Source organism: Cylas formicarius, unplaced genomic scaffold (genome assembly GCF_029955315.1).
Source record: "Cylas formicarius isolate icCylForm1 unplaced genomic scaffold, icCylForm1.1 PGA_scaffold_7__23_contigs__length_41026272, whole genome shotgun sequence".
In the NCBI taxonomy this organism is placed as follows: domain Eukaryota; kingdom Metazoa; phylum Arthropoda; class Insecta; order Coleoptera; family Brentidae; genus Cylas; species Cylas formicarius.
In genome coordinates this window covers 31,902,124-31,919,758 of record NW_026844352.1, presented here as the reverse complement: position 1 = coordinate 31,919,758, position 17,635 = coordinate 31,902,124, and the positions used below count along the sequence as shown (strand labels likewise).

The 17,635-nt window shown below is 36.0% G+C and overlaps 2 protein-coding genes across 9 annotated transcripts; one reads left to right on the top strand and one right to left on the bottom strand.

Annotated features, from left to right (window-relative positions):
* Positions 1-187: 187 nt before the first annotated feature.
* Positions 188-17,214, bottom strand: LOC132704725 (TNF receptor-associated factor 3). Of its 6 annotated transcripts, none has more exons than XM_060674923.1 (5): positions 3,096-3,549; positions 2,154-2,337; positions 1,049-1,869; positions 785-937; positions 188-558 (listed from the first exon to the last, which is right to left on the bottom strand). In XM_060674923.1, exons 1-5 carry the CDS (start codon positions 3,168-3,170, stop codon positions 364-366), a joined length of 1,428 nt encoding a protein of 475 aa, XP_060530906.1. In that variant the 5' UTR covers positions 3,171-3,549; the 3' UTR covers positions 188-363. The 6 variants fall into 6 exon arrangements, 5 of the variants coding, with proteins under 5 accessions (XP_060530906.1, XP_060530907.1, XP_060530910.1 ...); XM_060674924.1 differs by having other exon boundaries at positions 189-558; positions 1,049-1,863; positions 3,096-3,545; XM_060674927.1 differs by lacking the exon at positions 3,096-3,549 and adding an exon at positions 2,737-3,076 and having other exon boundaries at positions 190-558; positions 1,049-1,859.
* Positions 4,512-17,635, top strand: LOC132704724 (cystathionine beta-synthase-like). 3 transcript variants are annotated; one of them, XM_060674919.1, is made up of 10 exons: positions 4,512-4,753; positions 4,840-4,949; positions 7,528-7,695; positions 11,871-12,049; positions 14,705-14,791; positions 14,852-15,137; positions 16,711-16,888; positions 16,943-17,077; positions 17,129-17,316; positions 17,393-17,635. In XM_060674919.1, exons 1-10 carry the CDS (start codon positions 4,623-4,625, stop codon positions 17,509-17,511), a joined length of 1,581 nt encoding a protein of 526 aa, XP_060530902.1. In that variant the 5' UTR covers positions 4,512-4,622; the 3' UTR covers positions 17,512-17,635. The 3 variants fall into 3 exon arrangements, with proteins under 3 accessions (XP_060530902.1, XP_060530903.1, XP_060530904.1); XM_060674920.1 differs by having other exon boundaries at positions 17,370-17,495; XM_060674921.1 differs by lacking the exon at positions 7,528-7,695.

Genomic DNA, 17,635 nt, shown 5'->3' with positions numbered 1-17,635 from the left:
CAATTAGTGTTCATTAGTCGACAAGTTTTTTTTTAAGAACGCGATATAGAGGTCTATTGTATGTTGTAATTGGTAGCCAAATGTTTTCGAAAGTCGGCCGACCCAGTTCTTTCTGGCTAGTTCTAGCCTTAATTTTAAGCTACACATGCTTGATAAAATTAAAAGCTATATGCATATATGTTTAGTTAATTACAATTAATCTATAATTTGTAAAAATTTGTTTTGTTTTAAACAGTACAGATTACGGGCACCGGTTAAAAACAACAAAAAGTCGCTAATTTATAAAGTTATTTTATTTCGTCCCTCTGACTAGTGAGGGAAAATTTACAATAAATAAGTGTATGTAAGTCTCGAGGTATTCAATCAGAGGCTGGTTTCCTGTTTTTCGAAGGGATTGATTCTCACTTCGACGAACACCGTGTCGTTTTTAAGGTAAGTCCCCTTGAGCAAGACACTATGTGGGATGAAAATGTACGTGCTCGATGACTCTTGCGGTTCTTCAGCCTCTTCGTCGCCGCAGTTCCTTTTGGCCTTGATATATTTGGAAAATGACTTCGGCTGCGACATAATAACAACTTGATATCTTCACTGAAAGGCTATGGCTTATAGCTAATAATCAATTGCGATGTTCTAATCTCTAATGACGTCACGCGACCGCGAACAAGTCTCAAACGAGCGTTGCTATATTTGGTGTATGATACACATTCTTGCGATGTCATCGAAAAAATTGAAGATAACAACTTGGGGGTAATTAAAATAAAGCCTATGAAAGCGCAGCGCTTACCTTAGACACATTTTCCAAGTCCCTCAAGATCATGCTGCCCTCTATGGAGCACGGCCAGGGTAGCAACATGTCGTAATCCCCTTTGAGGACATGAATGCAGGCCAGGGCGTATCTGTCTCTCCACTTATTCAGACCGTTTAAATAGAGTAGTAGCTGGAAACGTAAAATCTTCATTTTCCCATTGACCTGGCCTGGGCGGCCATCATAATCGGCCCCCCAACTTTATTCTTTTTTTTTTCGTCAATTTTTTTTCATAAAACCCACCCTGATCCTGTATCCGTATCGGTGGGTGTAGAACGGGACACTCTTCAACACGACGCCGCTGTCCTTGGCCGCCTTCAGTTTTGAATCAAAATCAGAGATCTTCCACAACACGCTGCCCCACGTCTCATCCGCCCCGCTCCCCAGCCCCTCCATCACGGCAACGTCGACTTTTAGCTGCTCCACGTCGTGCTTCATCTCCCCGAAGTCGCGCTCAAGAAGTTCGACTTTTTCAGCCGCCTCGGAGGCTATGTGACTGACCGATCTCAGATCGAATACTAAACTGGTGTGCTTCGCCCTCTGTTCGTCGACGTCGCCACGCAACACGGACGTTGTCTGAAGATGTTCGCTCCAAAGCGCCGAAACGTCAGACGCTTGTCGCTCGATCAACCCGCGCAGATCTTCGATGTTGCGCGCGAAGTCCATCGCGACACTTTGCGATCGCCCGCGATCCGACAACGTCGCTTCTTTGAAATGGTGAAACGCGTCGTTCAAGTTCTGCAATTGGGGCAATTTAGAGTCGATTTCGCCGCGCAGTTGCTCCAGATCGAGTGCGGTCGATGCTAGCTTTTCCAGTCGGTTCTCGAGGTTCCTCCGCCAGTCGTCGTGGAATCCATGGAAGTGGTTGATTTTCTCGATGGCCGAAGTGTGTTGGGTAAGGACGGTTTTCAAAGTGTCCAGATGACCAGCGAGCGTGGTGAATTGTTGACTGCTGCGGATAGAGGACTGTTGGCGACGCGTCTCCAGGTCCTGGACGCGTTTAGAAAGGCGAGCGAGTTCTTCTTGGAAGACGGTTTTTGTCATTACCGCGGTTCTGTCTGACACTGGTTATAGTTAGTCTTGGATACTTTGCATCTTATTATGTAGTCTGTGTATTGAACCAATCTGTGTTATTAACAATCCGATATTCTCTGTTCAAGTAGTACGCCATCACAAAAAACTCAAAATTTGTATAGTAACTATCCAGAGCCACAATCAACTTTATAGTGGGTTCTGGCTCTAAAGTGGGTTATGAAAGAGCCAAAGAGAAGGATTCAAGTGGATTCAAAAGTGGAGATATAAACACATGACTTATTATATCCTTATTTTTGGCCATTACTAGTCTTACCTAGCGAATTAGTCTCGCTGTGCTTCGCAGGATAACCGCGATGGTTTGAAGGCGATGTTTTCGGCGTAGCTGTCTTTTGATTGACGCATTCGTATTGGTGTTTGGGCAGGTTGGCCCTTGACACGTACGAGCCACATTTGCGAGGGCAAGGCACGAGCACATTCGAGCACACAGATGCGTGACCCTGCGATTTAAAAAAAATCGCGATTTTATGAACCGAATTGGGGGGGGGGGGCGCTATGAATGCAAACAAATATGGTGGAAAGCAGGTAACATTTGGACGACTGCCCGCTAGAATTTTAATCGACTTTTGAAAGACAAAAAATTCATCAGGGCATCGATGGAGAGACCGATTTTTATTGAAACTTGACTAAAATAGACTAAGATAAGAGTAATTTAATTAGTTTGTACAGAAAGTAGTGATTTTGATTGACAACAGTGATATTTATGTAGTTATCCATATAAGAAAATTCAGATAACAGGTGATTATAGCCGAAAACTGATTAATATCTGTCAATTTAGTGACTTGGTTTGCTATAAACAATAGTTTTACCCATGTTTTTTCGTCTGTCAACTTGCTTACCTTGTCCCATAAGAGTATTCACTTGTATTGAGCAATTTTTGGTAAAAAGGGGTGAAAGTGAATAATTATATTGTTCCCCTTTTTTGAATGAAATCTGTAAACAGAACAATTGATATTATGCTTGGTTTCGATTTATTTCACATTTTAACTAAGATTTTCTGTAATGAACAGTGTTAATTGCTAAGAACCAGTCTTAGTCCATGAAAAGGAAACACCGAAATACATACAATGATCATAACGCGGCGATTGGACTGATTACCTGCCTTCCCCAGTTCTCACTTTAGCCGCTAGGGTCGCATGGATCTTCGGAATAGTCAATTCCGAGCCCCCCTAAAAAAAAAAATCGCGACACGACTCACCACTTCCGTTTCATTTTCGATGGTGCGTTGGCAGAAGTAACAGACAAATTTAGATTTTGGTTGACCGGTTTCCATTGCCTAAACGTAATCAGGTCGCACCTAAATGAGACGCGTTTTGTGGAATCGCATTTTTTTATCTCTCGAGCGTTAGATTAGAGAACCTTTAAACACACACACATCGTGGCAGGCAGGTCTAATTTTAGCTACGCGCGGCTACCAAATCGCCGATAGAAGCCTGATTAAGTTTGTCACTTTCACTTGAATCGTCGTTTCGGCCGGTGCAAATAATTTCCCAGTAATTTGGAACTCGGATATTGTAGGGTTTTTACGTTAAATTTACGGTGATGTCATGTAGGAAAAAAATTAACACGTCGCCAGAAATACAAATTGGATCGGCAACACATTATACACAAAATTCTTTAAATTTTTAAATGTGTATTACAGAATCTTAAAAGTCTTCCAGTTCGAAAAACTAAAAGAACTTTATACTTTAAAAATTAGTCCGTTGCCTTGAGTAAAAATGATAGAAAATGTGATAAATTTATAAAATCCTAAATACAATTGTACAAAAAGATTTGTTTTATTATTTACAAATCTTCTGTTCTGAAGACGCCAACAGGATGATTGACGAAACCTCAGCAAGTTCAACAAAAACCGACTCAGGAGGCATCCAGAGAATTTATAAATAGTATTACAGTAGCCTGTGGAAGTTTTTTCAATTTTATTAATTTTTAACTAAATTAAATTCGGTTTTAATATAAAATAACCATAGTGGTAGGAATATTAGTGATAAAAGAATACATAAAACTAAATGAATAAATCATCTTTATTGACCCAAAAATAGATATGAGTTATATTCCCATGAGAGCTGTAATATCTGCAGCATCAGCACGTAAATTTATGTAAACTTATGTTTATATTTTGAATTATGAAAGCGAAAGTTAAATAGAGAAAAAGAGCTGAAACGTTTTTAAATGAAATTTGGTGAAGAGAATTTACTTGCATCCACCAGTGAAAACGTACAATATTAAATAAAAAATAAAAATTAAAAAATTTTCCTCTTGGAAAGACGGAAGTTTCTTAGAAGCAGTGAGATGAAGCGTGGGAAGTGACAAAATCTCGCTAAAATTTATGACGCCTGATTCATTTCGATTCCCATTCATCCGCGCCCCCTCCATTCGTCATTTTATTGAAGTTTGTACGAAGGTTTGATTGTGTCTTAAATAAAAATGAGAAATACACGAATCCATAACAACAACATTTATGGTGTTTATGGGTTTGATTTCGCGCACTACGATGACGATTAAAATCAAAAAAATCAACGGGGACGGTTCCTTTTAAAGCGGCGAATTGTTTATTTTTCCATTCTCAACAATCAATTAGATTGACAATAAAGATTACTATCGAGGCCGATAAATGGAGTGAGAGATTACGAAAATCCATTAACCGAATATTTTTTATTCCCGACATCAAACAAATTGTGCTTAGTCGTCGAGGTGGGTATCCGGTCCGAGCGAAACGCGCAAAATGTCTTTTCCGAACGAGTACGTTCACGTATCCCCGATGAACGAAAAATTCACCATTTCCACAGAACACAGGTGCACTTGGAGGGAGAATTTGGGGAAAAACGTATCTTCTCCCCACAGCAAACACGACTGGTATGTGCCGATAAAATCCATTGTGCGTTTCATGCGCGCATCCATTAATTTTCATTAGCGCTTCATGTAACACGGTTGCGTTTCAGGAAAAAACCGGAGGTCAAAGTCTTTCCAGACGTTTTGTCCGCGTTCGGGAACACGCCCCTCATAAAACTGGATAAAATCCCCAGACAGGCAGGATTAAAATGCAACATTTGTAAGTCTGTGTTAAGTCCGTATAAAATTGCTACTAGGTATGGAATGAGTAAAACATATACATCATACAGAGCATTCAATAGAATATTGAATTTGATAATATTATTCATAAATCGTGAAACTCCTAACGCAAACTGAAGAAAAAGTGGGTTTAATCTACTAAAAATTAAATATGAAAACAGAATTTATTAGTTTTTCTCCGTTTTTTCTAACAGATAAACCAGTTTGGTCCGAAATCGGGTTTGGCCGCCGGGAAACGCGAATCTCTCAACTGTTGTTAGTGCTATATTCAATTTCAAAATGACGTGAAGCAATAAAACCTCGTTGAACTGAGCGACTGCAATTTACACGAATTCAACAGTTGCCATTGACTTTTATCTCTTTTTATCTAACCAGGAATTTGGTTTTAACATATGTATAATATATTTTACTAAATTGTGGAGAATAAAATTATAGATAGATGATAATAAAATTATTCTACACGTTTTAGTATGGGTTATATCAAGAAACGGGAATTACAAAAATGATAAGGTGTATCCTTTATTATATATAGAATAATATAAGAATGCCGTAACGTCGTAGGACTGACACTCAATATTAAAAGGCAAAACGGTTAGAAAAAGAGTGCGATAAAAATTAACGATTGCAAAATTGACACGAAACCACTTGCAGAACAGAAAAAAATAAACGAAGCAGCGAGAGTGTACAGCATGCAGGTCTAGGCCCGTAATTACTTTAAGAATTAATTCAAATAAAATCAGAATCGATCAAAAGCAATAATTAGAAACAAAAAATTTAACAAAACCGTTGGACCTAATAAAGTACCTGCAGGAATACTTGAATTAAATGATGACAATATTGTATTACTACAAACAATATTTAATAAGATATGCGATACCGGTTTCTTTCCCTAACAATTCCGCAACCAAATATGCAAAAAGATGTAATGGACACAGACTAAGAAACCTTTCCAACCATTCTTGAAAATATTGCATACAATAAATGTGAACAAAACATGAGCTCCAATTTAATTTCAAATATGAAATGGGTACACGTGAAGCATTATTTGGAATCAAAGTTATAATACAGAATTGTCGTGACTTCAACAAAGATTTTTTTTATATTATATGGATTGCTAAAATGCCTTCGATGGTGTTAAACAGAAAAAATTTCACGGACATACCCCAGAAAATAATTAAATTAGAAGAGGCTTCCGACAAGGTTCTATTCTGCTATATACTACAATATGGACTATGGATAGGCAGTCAAAGAAGAAGAAGCATCTTCTGAAAGATTAAACAAATAATAATAATAATAGCACTTTATTTCCAACAGGTAACATGACCCAATTACAGGAAATATTAAATATAAATCATAATAAATATAATCAAAAACTTATTTTAAATCAAAAACAAAAAAAGAAGGAAAGAAGGAAAAACAAAATAAGACTTGTCAGTACGGATAACGCGACGCCAATCGAAGTTGCCGAAGTATCGCCTGGAGACCATCATAATATAAATCGCAGTGTGATAATACTTTGTTGAAGGTAACACACATGTTGTAAATAGGATTTTGAAAATGGATATTGGACCTGGGTAGCTGCGGTTTGAAAGATGATTGACATCGTCCCTGAACATTAGATACATCAATAACCTTCTCTGCACATTCTCAATAGACTGAGCCTGACGTTTATATATTGGTCACCATACCAGCGAGCCATAGTCAAGCTTGGACCTAACGTAACAGTTAAATAACAATTTAACAGTAGCTGAGCTACAAAAATGCCTGCAATTTCTTATTAAGCATCCTAAAATTTGTCTACGTACGTCTGGTCAAATAAAAGCCCCAGATCTTTTACAGCGGCACGTCTAGTCATGATAGTGCCATCCATATTGTAATTAAAGACTAGAAATTTTTGTGCGGTGGTACACTTGCTGATGTTAACATGCAATTTATTTTTAGTGCACCACTGACTGACAATATTAGAGATTCATGCAGTCCGTGCCGGTTTTAATGCATTGATATAGTTTTAGGTCATCCGCATAGGCAAGCTTGTAGCAGATGATCAAAGCTATAAGATCGTTTATACATATATTGAACAGAAGTGGTCCAAGGCTAGAACCTTGACGCACACCAGAAGTTGGAACAAAAGGAACTGATCTCAAATAAAATAACTGCTGTTTTTACTGGACTTGACCTGCTGCCTTTCCATCCTGCAATAATTCTGCAACATCTTTCATTTGTTTCATCAATCATGTGCATCTAAAATAATGACTTGTTCACTAACTGTTATTACAGTTGACACTATAGATGCCCATGCTTTTTCGTAAGTCCAAATTTATATCATTTCTAAGTTGATCTGCGCGTATGGGCGAACCTTAAAAGAGGCCGTACTGAAAGAAATCCTCCGTTCTAGTACTCCGTACTATTTGTAAATGGAATATAATCGTCGACAGGATTATTTTGATTCATTTTTATTGAAAAACACACAATATTTACAAATTTTTTGCTCAACATTGTTCTTAGCTGGATGATTTTCCCCAAAGATTTGAGCATTCTTCGTTCTTTGATTTCGACAGACGCCAAATGCGAGTTCCTGAGTCCTGGTGGATCGGTCAAGGACCGGGTGGTCCGAAGGATATTCGAAGACAGCGAGCGGCAGGGAATCTTGAAGCCGGGCATGACGGTCATAGAAGCGTCGTCCGGAAATACCGGCATCGCCCTGGCGCTCGTATCGGCGGTCAAAGGTGAAACTATATAATCATACGGTGATGAGACTTTTTTTCAATACGCTAATTGGTTTCGATCGATTTGAACAATGGTTTCGCGGTAAGTAGGTACTTGATTAGGATGAGATCACCGGGTGTTCGAGTCGCACTTTGAAGTAACAGCCGAAAAATGGTGCCTCTTTTTTCTTCCAAACGACCATGTAAATAATTAATTAATACTTTTTAAATCAATAAAGGACATGATACAGGGTGTGCGACAGTCGACGAATTTTAGTTTCATTTTTGGTTGTCCGGAATTTCACAAAATCTGGAAAATTTGTTTATTTTTTACATTAAATTAAAATAAATACATACAAATTATAAGTTTTATGTATGCGGTGCAGTGCAAAAATCAGAACAAACTATATGGATCTTAACTAAAAACTTAATGAGTTGTAATGATAGAATAACTATTTTTTAAATCTTCTTGTTGGTGTATATCAGTGTTATATTTCCAAGTGATGTGCGTGTCCATGTAGATTTCGAGGTATTTAACATAATCGGAGGAAACTATATCGATGAACTCAGTCAGTTTATTCTCGATTCGAAGTTTTGTGAAACTTGGCAAGGATCTCATTAGAATGGGAGGAAAATAGTTTTTGAAAAGTTTAAAGTTAGCCCTTTAAAAGAAAGTAATTGTACAACAATTTTAAGTCATTTTCGACGTTGATTTTGAGCACAGCCCATGATGCCTCAGTGTAGAAAATCGCGGTGTCATTTGCAAAACTCTAAATATTCCCATTTGGGTTTACAAGAAACATATCGTTAATTTACAAAACAAAGAGAATTGAACCCAAGACAGTCCCCTGTGGAAGTTCATATTCAATCTTTCACAACTATCCGGGGTGACAGATTGCGTTCGGTCATTGAGATAACTTGGCATTAGTTTTAAGGCTCCTCCCCTAAATCCTATACCCTCCAAAACATCAATCCACTTCTTGTGATTTACGCTATCGAATGCTTTCTTAATATCTAAATAAATACAGAATGATTTAAGATTTCTATCTGATAATTTACAGATTTTTTCTGTCAGTGTAGTACGTGGATTTACCGTTCTGGAACTCAAATTGATGGTGGTGTACGCTTTGAAATTTTTCGAGATAGCTGACAATCCTGTTTTTTATTTTTTTTTGAGTGTTTTCGCCCATATGCCGTCAAGTCCAGGAGATTTTTTGGATTTTAGATTTAGTACTGTGCCTCTGATGTCGCTGTCATCGGTGCCATGGAGGTATATAGAGTTCGGCCGGTATTCTTTTGCAAAGGTTATATGAGGTTCTTGTATTTCATTGGCTAGTTCTTCACCGATGCTTCTGAAATAATCATTGAGTACATTAGGAATATCTTTTTTTTTCTCTTTTTATCGTGCCATCCTTGTTTTATATTGCTTTGCATATATTGCATATCATTTTTTGCTTTATTAATGGGCAGTTTGTTTTTATATGCCGTTTTAAATCATGCTCATTATTTTTTTTTAAAGTTCCATGGTACAATTTATTTTTAATATCCATCGATTTTAAAAGTCCATTTTTTTAGCAATATCACATCTTGGAAAAAGTACATTCTCTAATATTGTCCGTTAAGTGCAAAATGAACAGGTCGGTAGATTTTTCGAGGTCTGGCTAGTTATGTGTGTTTGTCCACTTTTAATTATTTAGCTTTGTATTGGAGTACTATAATTAACGTAGTGATTGATTCTTTGTAGTTCCACATTTTTTACTGCTTTTTTTGTTCTATGTTGGAACAGAATGGGACAGTGATCTGGTACTTGTTGCTGTAAAACATGCAGTCATACCTGAGACCTTCTGCTTTGTTTTAACAAATAAATGACTTTTCACAATACATGACTTGATACATGAAATTAATATTTATATCCCCCAGCATTATACTTACATCACATTTTGGGCAGTTATTTAAGTAATTTTCATGACATGAAGTTTTGCATTTGAAGTGATGGCAAACTATAAACACAGAGGATATGAAACAACTTACCTCCATCGTAACTCACCACAAGCTTTTAACGCTATCCACTAAAACAAGCGTAGTTAAGTTTATTTTTGATAAAAGCCCTCGTTATATATCAAATTATAACCGTGAATGTTACTACTTTGTCTAAATGTCAACAAAGCTTAGGTTTAGTTTCGATACATTTCGAACTACATTCATTTCATCGATGTTTTTACCTATATCGCATATGTTATTATGAAATATTTTAAAATTTTATTTAGAACTTCAGAACTGTCTGATATAAATGTATTAATTTGAGTGGAAGAAAAATTCTCCATTGTTAGACAAGGATGCAGATTATTTTGCTCGGATTTTAAAATTTCTAGTCACAAAAGTCTTACACAATCTTACTATCGCTTACTAATCCAAATGAAAGGCATTTGACATTCGCAGAGTTGTTAACATGTCCAACGAGTTGGCACATTCACTGTACCGGTGACACAGGAAAATGGAAACACTCTATAACCTTTAAACGGCTTGAGATAGCGATTTGGAATTTGGAAGAGTTAATATAGGCTGAATATCCAATTTTTTGACAATATGTAGTCAATGGTGCTTAGCACTTTCGGTTTGAGCGGAATTTTGAATAGGGCAACCTATATTTTTTGCATTTTTGAATTCAGGATATCATTCTACGTAAGATAGGGAGGATTTTATCTTTTTTTTTTTTAATCTTTGAAAATTCTGTGTAGGAGGCTGTGACCATCATACTATTTACCGGATCACCTGATCATGGGCAAATAGCATTTAATGTAATGAACTATTAATTTTTTAGGATAACCTAGTTTTTATCTGATTATCGATTTTGTCGAATTACAGCACAGAAATATTAGGAAAGGTTACAGCGAATGTAATTTCTAGTGCCAGGGAGTGTCGTATGCAAAAAGTAGGACATTTTGAAAACATTGTATGAAACTTTCATCTTCAAATAAATTGTTTATAAAGTAAATATCTATCGCACTTATTTTTCAAATACAAAAATCCAGTTCCAAAATAAATGAATCTGCTGTTTTGTGTCAACTTGTCTTACAGTCCCACACGTTGATATACCACTGTCAAATGGATTCTACCGACATTGTTGAGGTTTTATTTTCTAACAGATTTTCAAAATATTGCGTTGAATTTTCCCAAAAAATAACAGATTGGAAAAGAAAGAAGAACATTTCTATTCTCTTGTTCTTCTGAGTTTTCGTTAAGAAGTGCTTGTAGCTTATGACGTACGTATACACACAATACTTTGGTTGACACTTAATAATGAATAAAAGCAAAGCCACCTAAGTAATATTTTGTTTTTATAAAAATGTATTTACTTATCTGGATTTTTCCTTCCTGTGAACGGATATTGAAAATTTTGGTGTCAAAATGTTGCAAAAAAGTACCGGTTTTAAAAAGTTTTTGTAGGGTGCGATTTAAAAGAACTAGGTTATCCTAAAAAATTCATAGTTCATTGTCAAAAAATTGGACATTGGTGTTCCCTCTTTCTTGTGTCGCCCGGTATATTTATTTGTTAAAAAGAACATGTTTAGCTTTAAGTGAGGTTTTATTTTTGACTTATAGATACGGATCTTGTTTTGAAATTGATATTGTAGCATTTAAATTGTAATGTAGAAAGCGGATTTTTTTGGGGCAGACGAAGCCCTATAAAAATCAATTTTGATTGGTTGTACTGCAGAGACCGAAAACTGAAAGGAGATTTTTCATTTTGCGTTCAAACAAACAAAATTTAGAAGCAGTCGACAGGAAATTAAGTGCCAATTAAATATTGCAAAAGCTCAATGGTCCGTTAATAGCGTTGCTTTCAGTTATATGACTCGTTTGTAGGGAGGTTGCAACCATATAGCTGCGGTGTGTTCAGTTTTAGAGCTAAATTTAAAGAATGCAATTTAAATAAGCATAGCAAGCTTTTCCTTTGATGTTGAAGACTCAGATGGCACTGAATCGCGACCTATGCGAAAACGAACTATTTCTTTATGCAAACAATAAACTCTACAACTCATATGGAAACAACTCAGCCGTTTCAAATTTTACTTACAAAACCATTAATTCGCAAATACTTAAAAGCATTTTCTCTATATTTGTAGGTAGGTAAAAATGCTAACTCTCTCAAAAACTGTTCAGCACATAAAAAATCAAAATCAATTTGCGTTCAGGTTACAAATGCGTGATCGTAATGTCGGAAAAAACGTCGCAAGAGAAGGAGGCGGTGATAAGGAGTCTGGGGGCGAGAGTGGTACGCGTTTCCGTCGAACTGCCAAGCCATCCTGACGGGCCCCACGCGACCGCTTGCCGCCTGCGCCAAGAGATACCCAACTCTATAATTTTAGACCAGGTACGACCATGTCGTCTCTATACGTTATAAAAAAACTTCTGGGCATTTTCAATAATTCCACTAATTTCGGGGAGCATAGAATATTATAGAATAAAATAAGTTTGGTTGATGATGTCCCAAAACGCACCCTTCAAATTATATAAAAAGATATGCATGTTTAATTATTTCCGAAACGGTTTATTATTTTTTTTAGACGGGCAATAGCTTTACCTGGGCCATAAAAGATACTACTTACAAAATTTAAGTTCACAATGATTTACAATGTACTTTCCAACAATTATTATTACAATAAAATTTAAAGAAATAAAAAAAAGTAAAAACGATTTTTATTTGCATAAGGAAGAGTGACAATAGTTGTTTTGAAACGTAGCAAATTTATGTACATTTACGGTAATGCGGTTTTACAATCTGTCGGAAGAAAGCCGGCTGGCCTGTTTTTAAGATTTTATAAATAAAACAAAAATATGATTCTTTCTCCGATTTTTCATATTCAGCGTAATATGATTGCTATGGTACTTTAAAAGAAAAACGAATACATGCGTGTTGAACTTTTTCAATTGTGTAGCGTACTTCTACTGTTATGAATCAAATAGTAAAAGTAAAGAATATTATATAAATATATTTAAATAATAGGTTTTTTGCCTCGTCGGCGAAAGAATATTCTCATCCTGGACTTATAGATTGGTTGTTACAAAATAATAATAGACATGATTTTTGTCGGTTACATTTGAGATTATGATCTTTTGCGTAATTATTTATATGTTTTAGGTCCTTTTTTTGTGTTTCTTCCATATTTTCAAAACTAAAAGACTTTGGAGCTCAGCATCGTCCGCGAACTGTTTAAGACAAGAATGTGTAATACAATGATCTATATCGGCTATCTAAAACATAAATAGTAGAGGCGATAAAATAGACCCTTGCGGTAACCCTGTAGTCATTTTTTGTATTTCGATTTTTCAAAGTCGAATGTTTTTTTTTATAGACACGCATTGCTCTCAACGTCCAAATAATTACAACATATAATTCAACAAAATCTTTTGAACATCCAAAGGATTGAAGTTTGCCAAGCAATAAGGCGTAATTTATGGTGTTAACGGGTTTGCTAAAAGCTAGTAGTGCAAGAAGGGTATTTTGACCCTTATCACTACGCGAATATATGTCATCAACAAATTTATGGTACTAAAGTTTTTACGAAAGCCTGACTGGCACTCTAGGATAATTTGATGTGAATGAACAAAACTACTCAATTGCTTTTCATGCTTTTCAATAATTTTTGAAAATGCCATTAAAATACCGATGGTCTTATATCTTTAAAGTCTTTAGGGAATTTTCGGTAATGGTTTAATAATAGATTTTTTCCAGATTTGTTTATCAGCGGTTTTAGACAAAAGGATAAACGTAATTTTACATCGCTTAAAGTAATTGTTTAGTTGCGTACTGTCTAAAAGAAAGTATGGAAGAGAGTTGATCTGGTTGGTTTGCCAAGTAAGTTGGCGTATTGCAAAATTTCTTTTCCGTTTTTTATCGCTGATTGGCTAAAATATGTTAAAATGGCGAAAAGTGCTTTGTCTTTGTTTCAATAAATATTTGATGAGTGTTTGGGAGTTAACGGCAGCACTTGCAGTATCTGAAACAGGTATAGAAATTTATTTTTGAAAGTTTTCATTATAATTAGTTATAACAACATCCATTTTTTCCAGTACATGTTTTTGGGTTGAATCCGAAACTGTTTATAAGATTTACAAATTTCGTCTGGATTATGTTCAAGGAAATTAATATTTACGTTCCCTAAGAATATCAAAAATTCATATGAAAAAAACGTTTGTAGCCAAATGTTTACCACCACTTTAAAAAAAGCATAGTAATATAAAGGTCTATTCCATAAAAAAAAAGAGGTAGGTGTGTTTTGAAAACTGATTCTAGAGGAAGGAATAGATTTTTTTCAATAAAAACCAGAACCACCCCCCCTTCTGTTTCTATTTTGTTTTAATATGTTTAGCCATGTTTCTCACAACCCGATTATGTCAAATTTACAGTCATGTAAAATCTGTGCGAATTCGTCGAACCCTATGTTTAAAGAACGAACATTGTTTGGCCTCAATCTATCTTTATTGGTTTTCAAAGGTATAGCAAATTATTATTTCATCAGGCAGCACTCAAAATGAGCTTCTTGTAATTTAAGATATAGCTTAATTTATGTTATTAATTGAGTCAACATCACTCGCTTAAGCTTCAAACTAAAAAACCAGCATTTTTTTTACTTGAAACAAAACATTTTTTTTCATGCTGTTTGCTAAAAAAATCTTAAATTTTAAAAGTAGTAACTCTTTACGGCACATTAGAATTAGAATTACAACTTGATTTGCGCGTTAAATTTAAAAAACAATCACGGTGTCATTTAAATATTTCATAAATATATTTTTGTAGTGGCACCCTGCATAATTCAAAGTATTTTTAAAATATTTATCCCTTCATCTTATTTAGATGGTTTGAAACAATAAATAAACATCATTTATGTATTGAGGGAATTCAGAACTTGTTTTTAGAGTTGAAGAAAATGTAATGCTAGTGGGTAAAAGTTGTCGATTAAGAAAACTAAGAATACATTATTGTAATAGCTATGTAGCTCTAGCTGCGGTTGCTATTTCATTACAGCTATCAAATCCGGGAAACCCGTTAACCCATTATGACGTCACGGCGGAAGAAATTCTATATCAATTGGACAATAAAGTGGATATGATCGTGAGTTTCGGTGCCCTTTTTGAGGAGGTTGAAAACGGTAAATTTTCTCCGGTTTTTCAGGTTCTCGGCGCGGGAACGGGCGGGACGATGACCGGAATCGGTAGAAAATTCCGGGAGGTGTCGCCCCATACGAAAATAGTCGGCATTGATCCCGAGGGATCCCCATTCGCCGTTCCCGCCAGCCTCAACGAAACCGACGTGACATTTTTTGAGGTAGAGGGATTCGGCTTCGAAACCGTGCCGAGCGCTTTAGATCGCAGCGTTTGCGATTTTTGGGTGAAAACTAACGATCCGGAGTCATTCCGAATGGCGCGGAGATTGATCCGGGAAGAGGGATTGCTCGCCGGTGGGTCAATGATCTCAAAATTCCCAGTAAATTTCAACTGCCCTCATATACAAGGTGTTCGAAAAATACATAGAGATAATTAGACTTGAATTACAAATTGAAACAAAAAACGCCTTTATTTCAATATGTTAAATATATGTTGCCCGATTTGATTTAAATATGAGAACGTCATTTATAATGTCAATGGACTAATTTTTCTTTCACTAGATAAAAATCGTCAAGTCCAGTGCGGCGTCGAAAAATATGTACGTCATTGACTTTTTGGCAATTTTTGTTATTTAGTTTGAATAAGCCATTTGAATTTTTTCGTTTCGAACCAAAAAAAATAACATTTATGAAAATTAAGAAAATGTATTTCGATAAAAATTATTTTTTGAACACTATGACAACAACATTAATTTAAAGAAACGAATACTAAATACAATAATTCAAATGAACACCATTAGCTTCAATGCAGTCCTGTAGCCTATGACATAAGGGTTTTGGTACAAGCGTTGGTACAATCTGACACCCTGAAAACTGCATTCCCGGAACTCTAAAATATCTCGTCTATTTTTCGAACATCCTATATAGGTGTATTTCATCCAAATGTACCTGTTGTCTCACTATTCGTCCTCGAGATTTGCGGTAAAAAATGTTATGGGCAAAATAAGTATAAAATATTTTCATATTTCCAAGATGGTAGTCACGAGAAGTAACCGCCATCTTAAACTTTTGATGTGTTTTTTTTCTAAAATCCACCAAAGTTATTAAAAAAATATACGTACGATAAAAACAGCTGTAGTTCCCACACGACCAAACGGATTGTAACAAACTGTGACATGTCTAATAATAGAACATTGCTCTAAAAAAATAAATGTTTTTCATTAGAATGGAGTGAAATTCTTAGCTTAAAATAAGGAAGAATTTTTGAAAATTCAAAGGTAAAATTTCATAACTTTATAATTTATCAATCATAAAAGCGTTATTGGACTGATCTTTGTTGAAGTGCCTATAGTAAAATTATACTTACACAAACGGCGTAATTTATATCTGTTCTAGACACAAGGAAGACCTTAAAACTATTAAAATACATTTTGCAAACACGATAGACTAAACATTAGTTTCCAAGATACACTTCGCATTCTTATCTAGCCACGATCATAGCTCAAGTCCTTGACCATCTACCATATTTTTAGAATCTTTTTAAAGAAATTATTTTTTTTTAATATATTATATTATTTATTTATTATTATTATTATTATTATTATTATTATTACTTTAAACTCAAATATTCTCTTCACCGCGGACTAAAATAAATAGGAAAGAGAATTAGAAATTCTGTGTTTGGTTTTGAAAAAAAAAACTGGAAACTTTTAAAGTGCCTGGTGATTTTCAATTCTTTGACCTGGCAACTTCAAAAAGGTATGTCGAACGGCAATGTTCTTTTCCAAATCAGCCTAATTTAAAAAATGTACTTGGCGTATTTTGGTGCGCTACTGATTTTAAAATAAAAATTCACTTTTGAAATCCTGAAAAATTGGTTGCTATATAAGGCACAAAGATTAGAACTATTTCACCGTCCTCGCTATAGGGGCCACAAGCGGGGCCGCATTAGCAGCAGCTCTCAACCTGGCAAAGGATCTGGACGAGGGGCAGAATGTAGTGCTATTTTTCCCGGACAGCATTCGAAACTACCTGACGAAATTCGTATCCGATCAGTGGATGGAAGCCAAAGGTTTCCAGCCCTGTCTCAACAGAAATGACCTCTGGTAATCTAACTTTCAAGGTTTCGGTGAAAATATATCTCGTTTTCGATTTCTAAGGTGGTGGGAGCACCGAGTGTCGGCCCTCAAACTCCAAAAACCGCTCACCGTAAGATGCAACGACTCCATAGGGAGAATTCTGGTGCTTCTGGAAGAGACCGACTCGACGGGGGCCGCCGTCCTTAAAAGCGACGGGTAAGTACTTTGCCTCAAACCTTAACCTATTTTGTATTTTTATCGTCCCAGATCCCTGCTGGGTATCACTACCTTGCAACAAATTACGAACAAACTGATATCGGGCGAGTGGGACGAGGCAGATACGATCGAAAAGCACACGATTAAAATTTTTCACAAACTGGACAAGGATGCCATTCTGGGCCGCGTTTCCAGAGTTTTGGAAAAAGACCCGTTCGTCCTCGTCGTGGAAACTACAGGTACGTTCTTCAACAATATTGTTCTTTAACCGAAAACGACATGGAATCTTCAGGTTAGGTATTATTTTTCCCGCAGGCGCGGGGCCTACGAAAAGCGAAAAACCGATTGGTTTCATCGAAGGCAGAGATCTGTTAGACTATGCGAGATCACGGGACAATAATGGAAATGTTCTGCGGAGAATGTGCTGCAAGTAAACGTACACAACGAAACAAAAAGTTGAATAAATCCTTTTATAAAAAATGCTGCAAGTGTTTTTATCGCACCGGGGAAAAGTTTTTCGAATTGCCTACGCTACCGACGTAAACGCAACGTATGGCG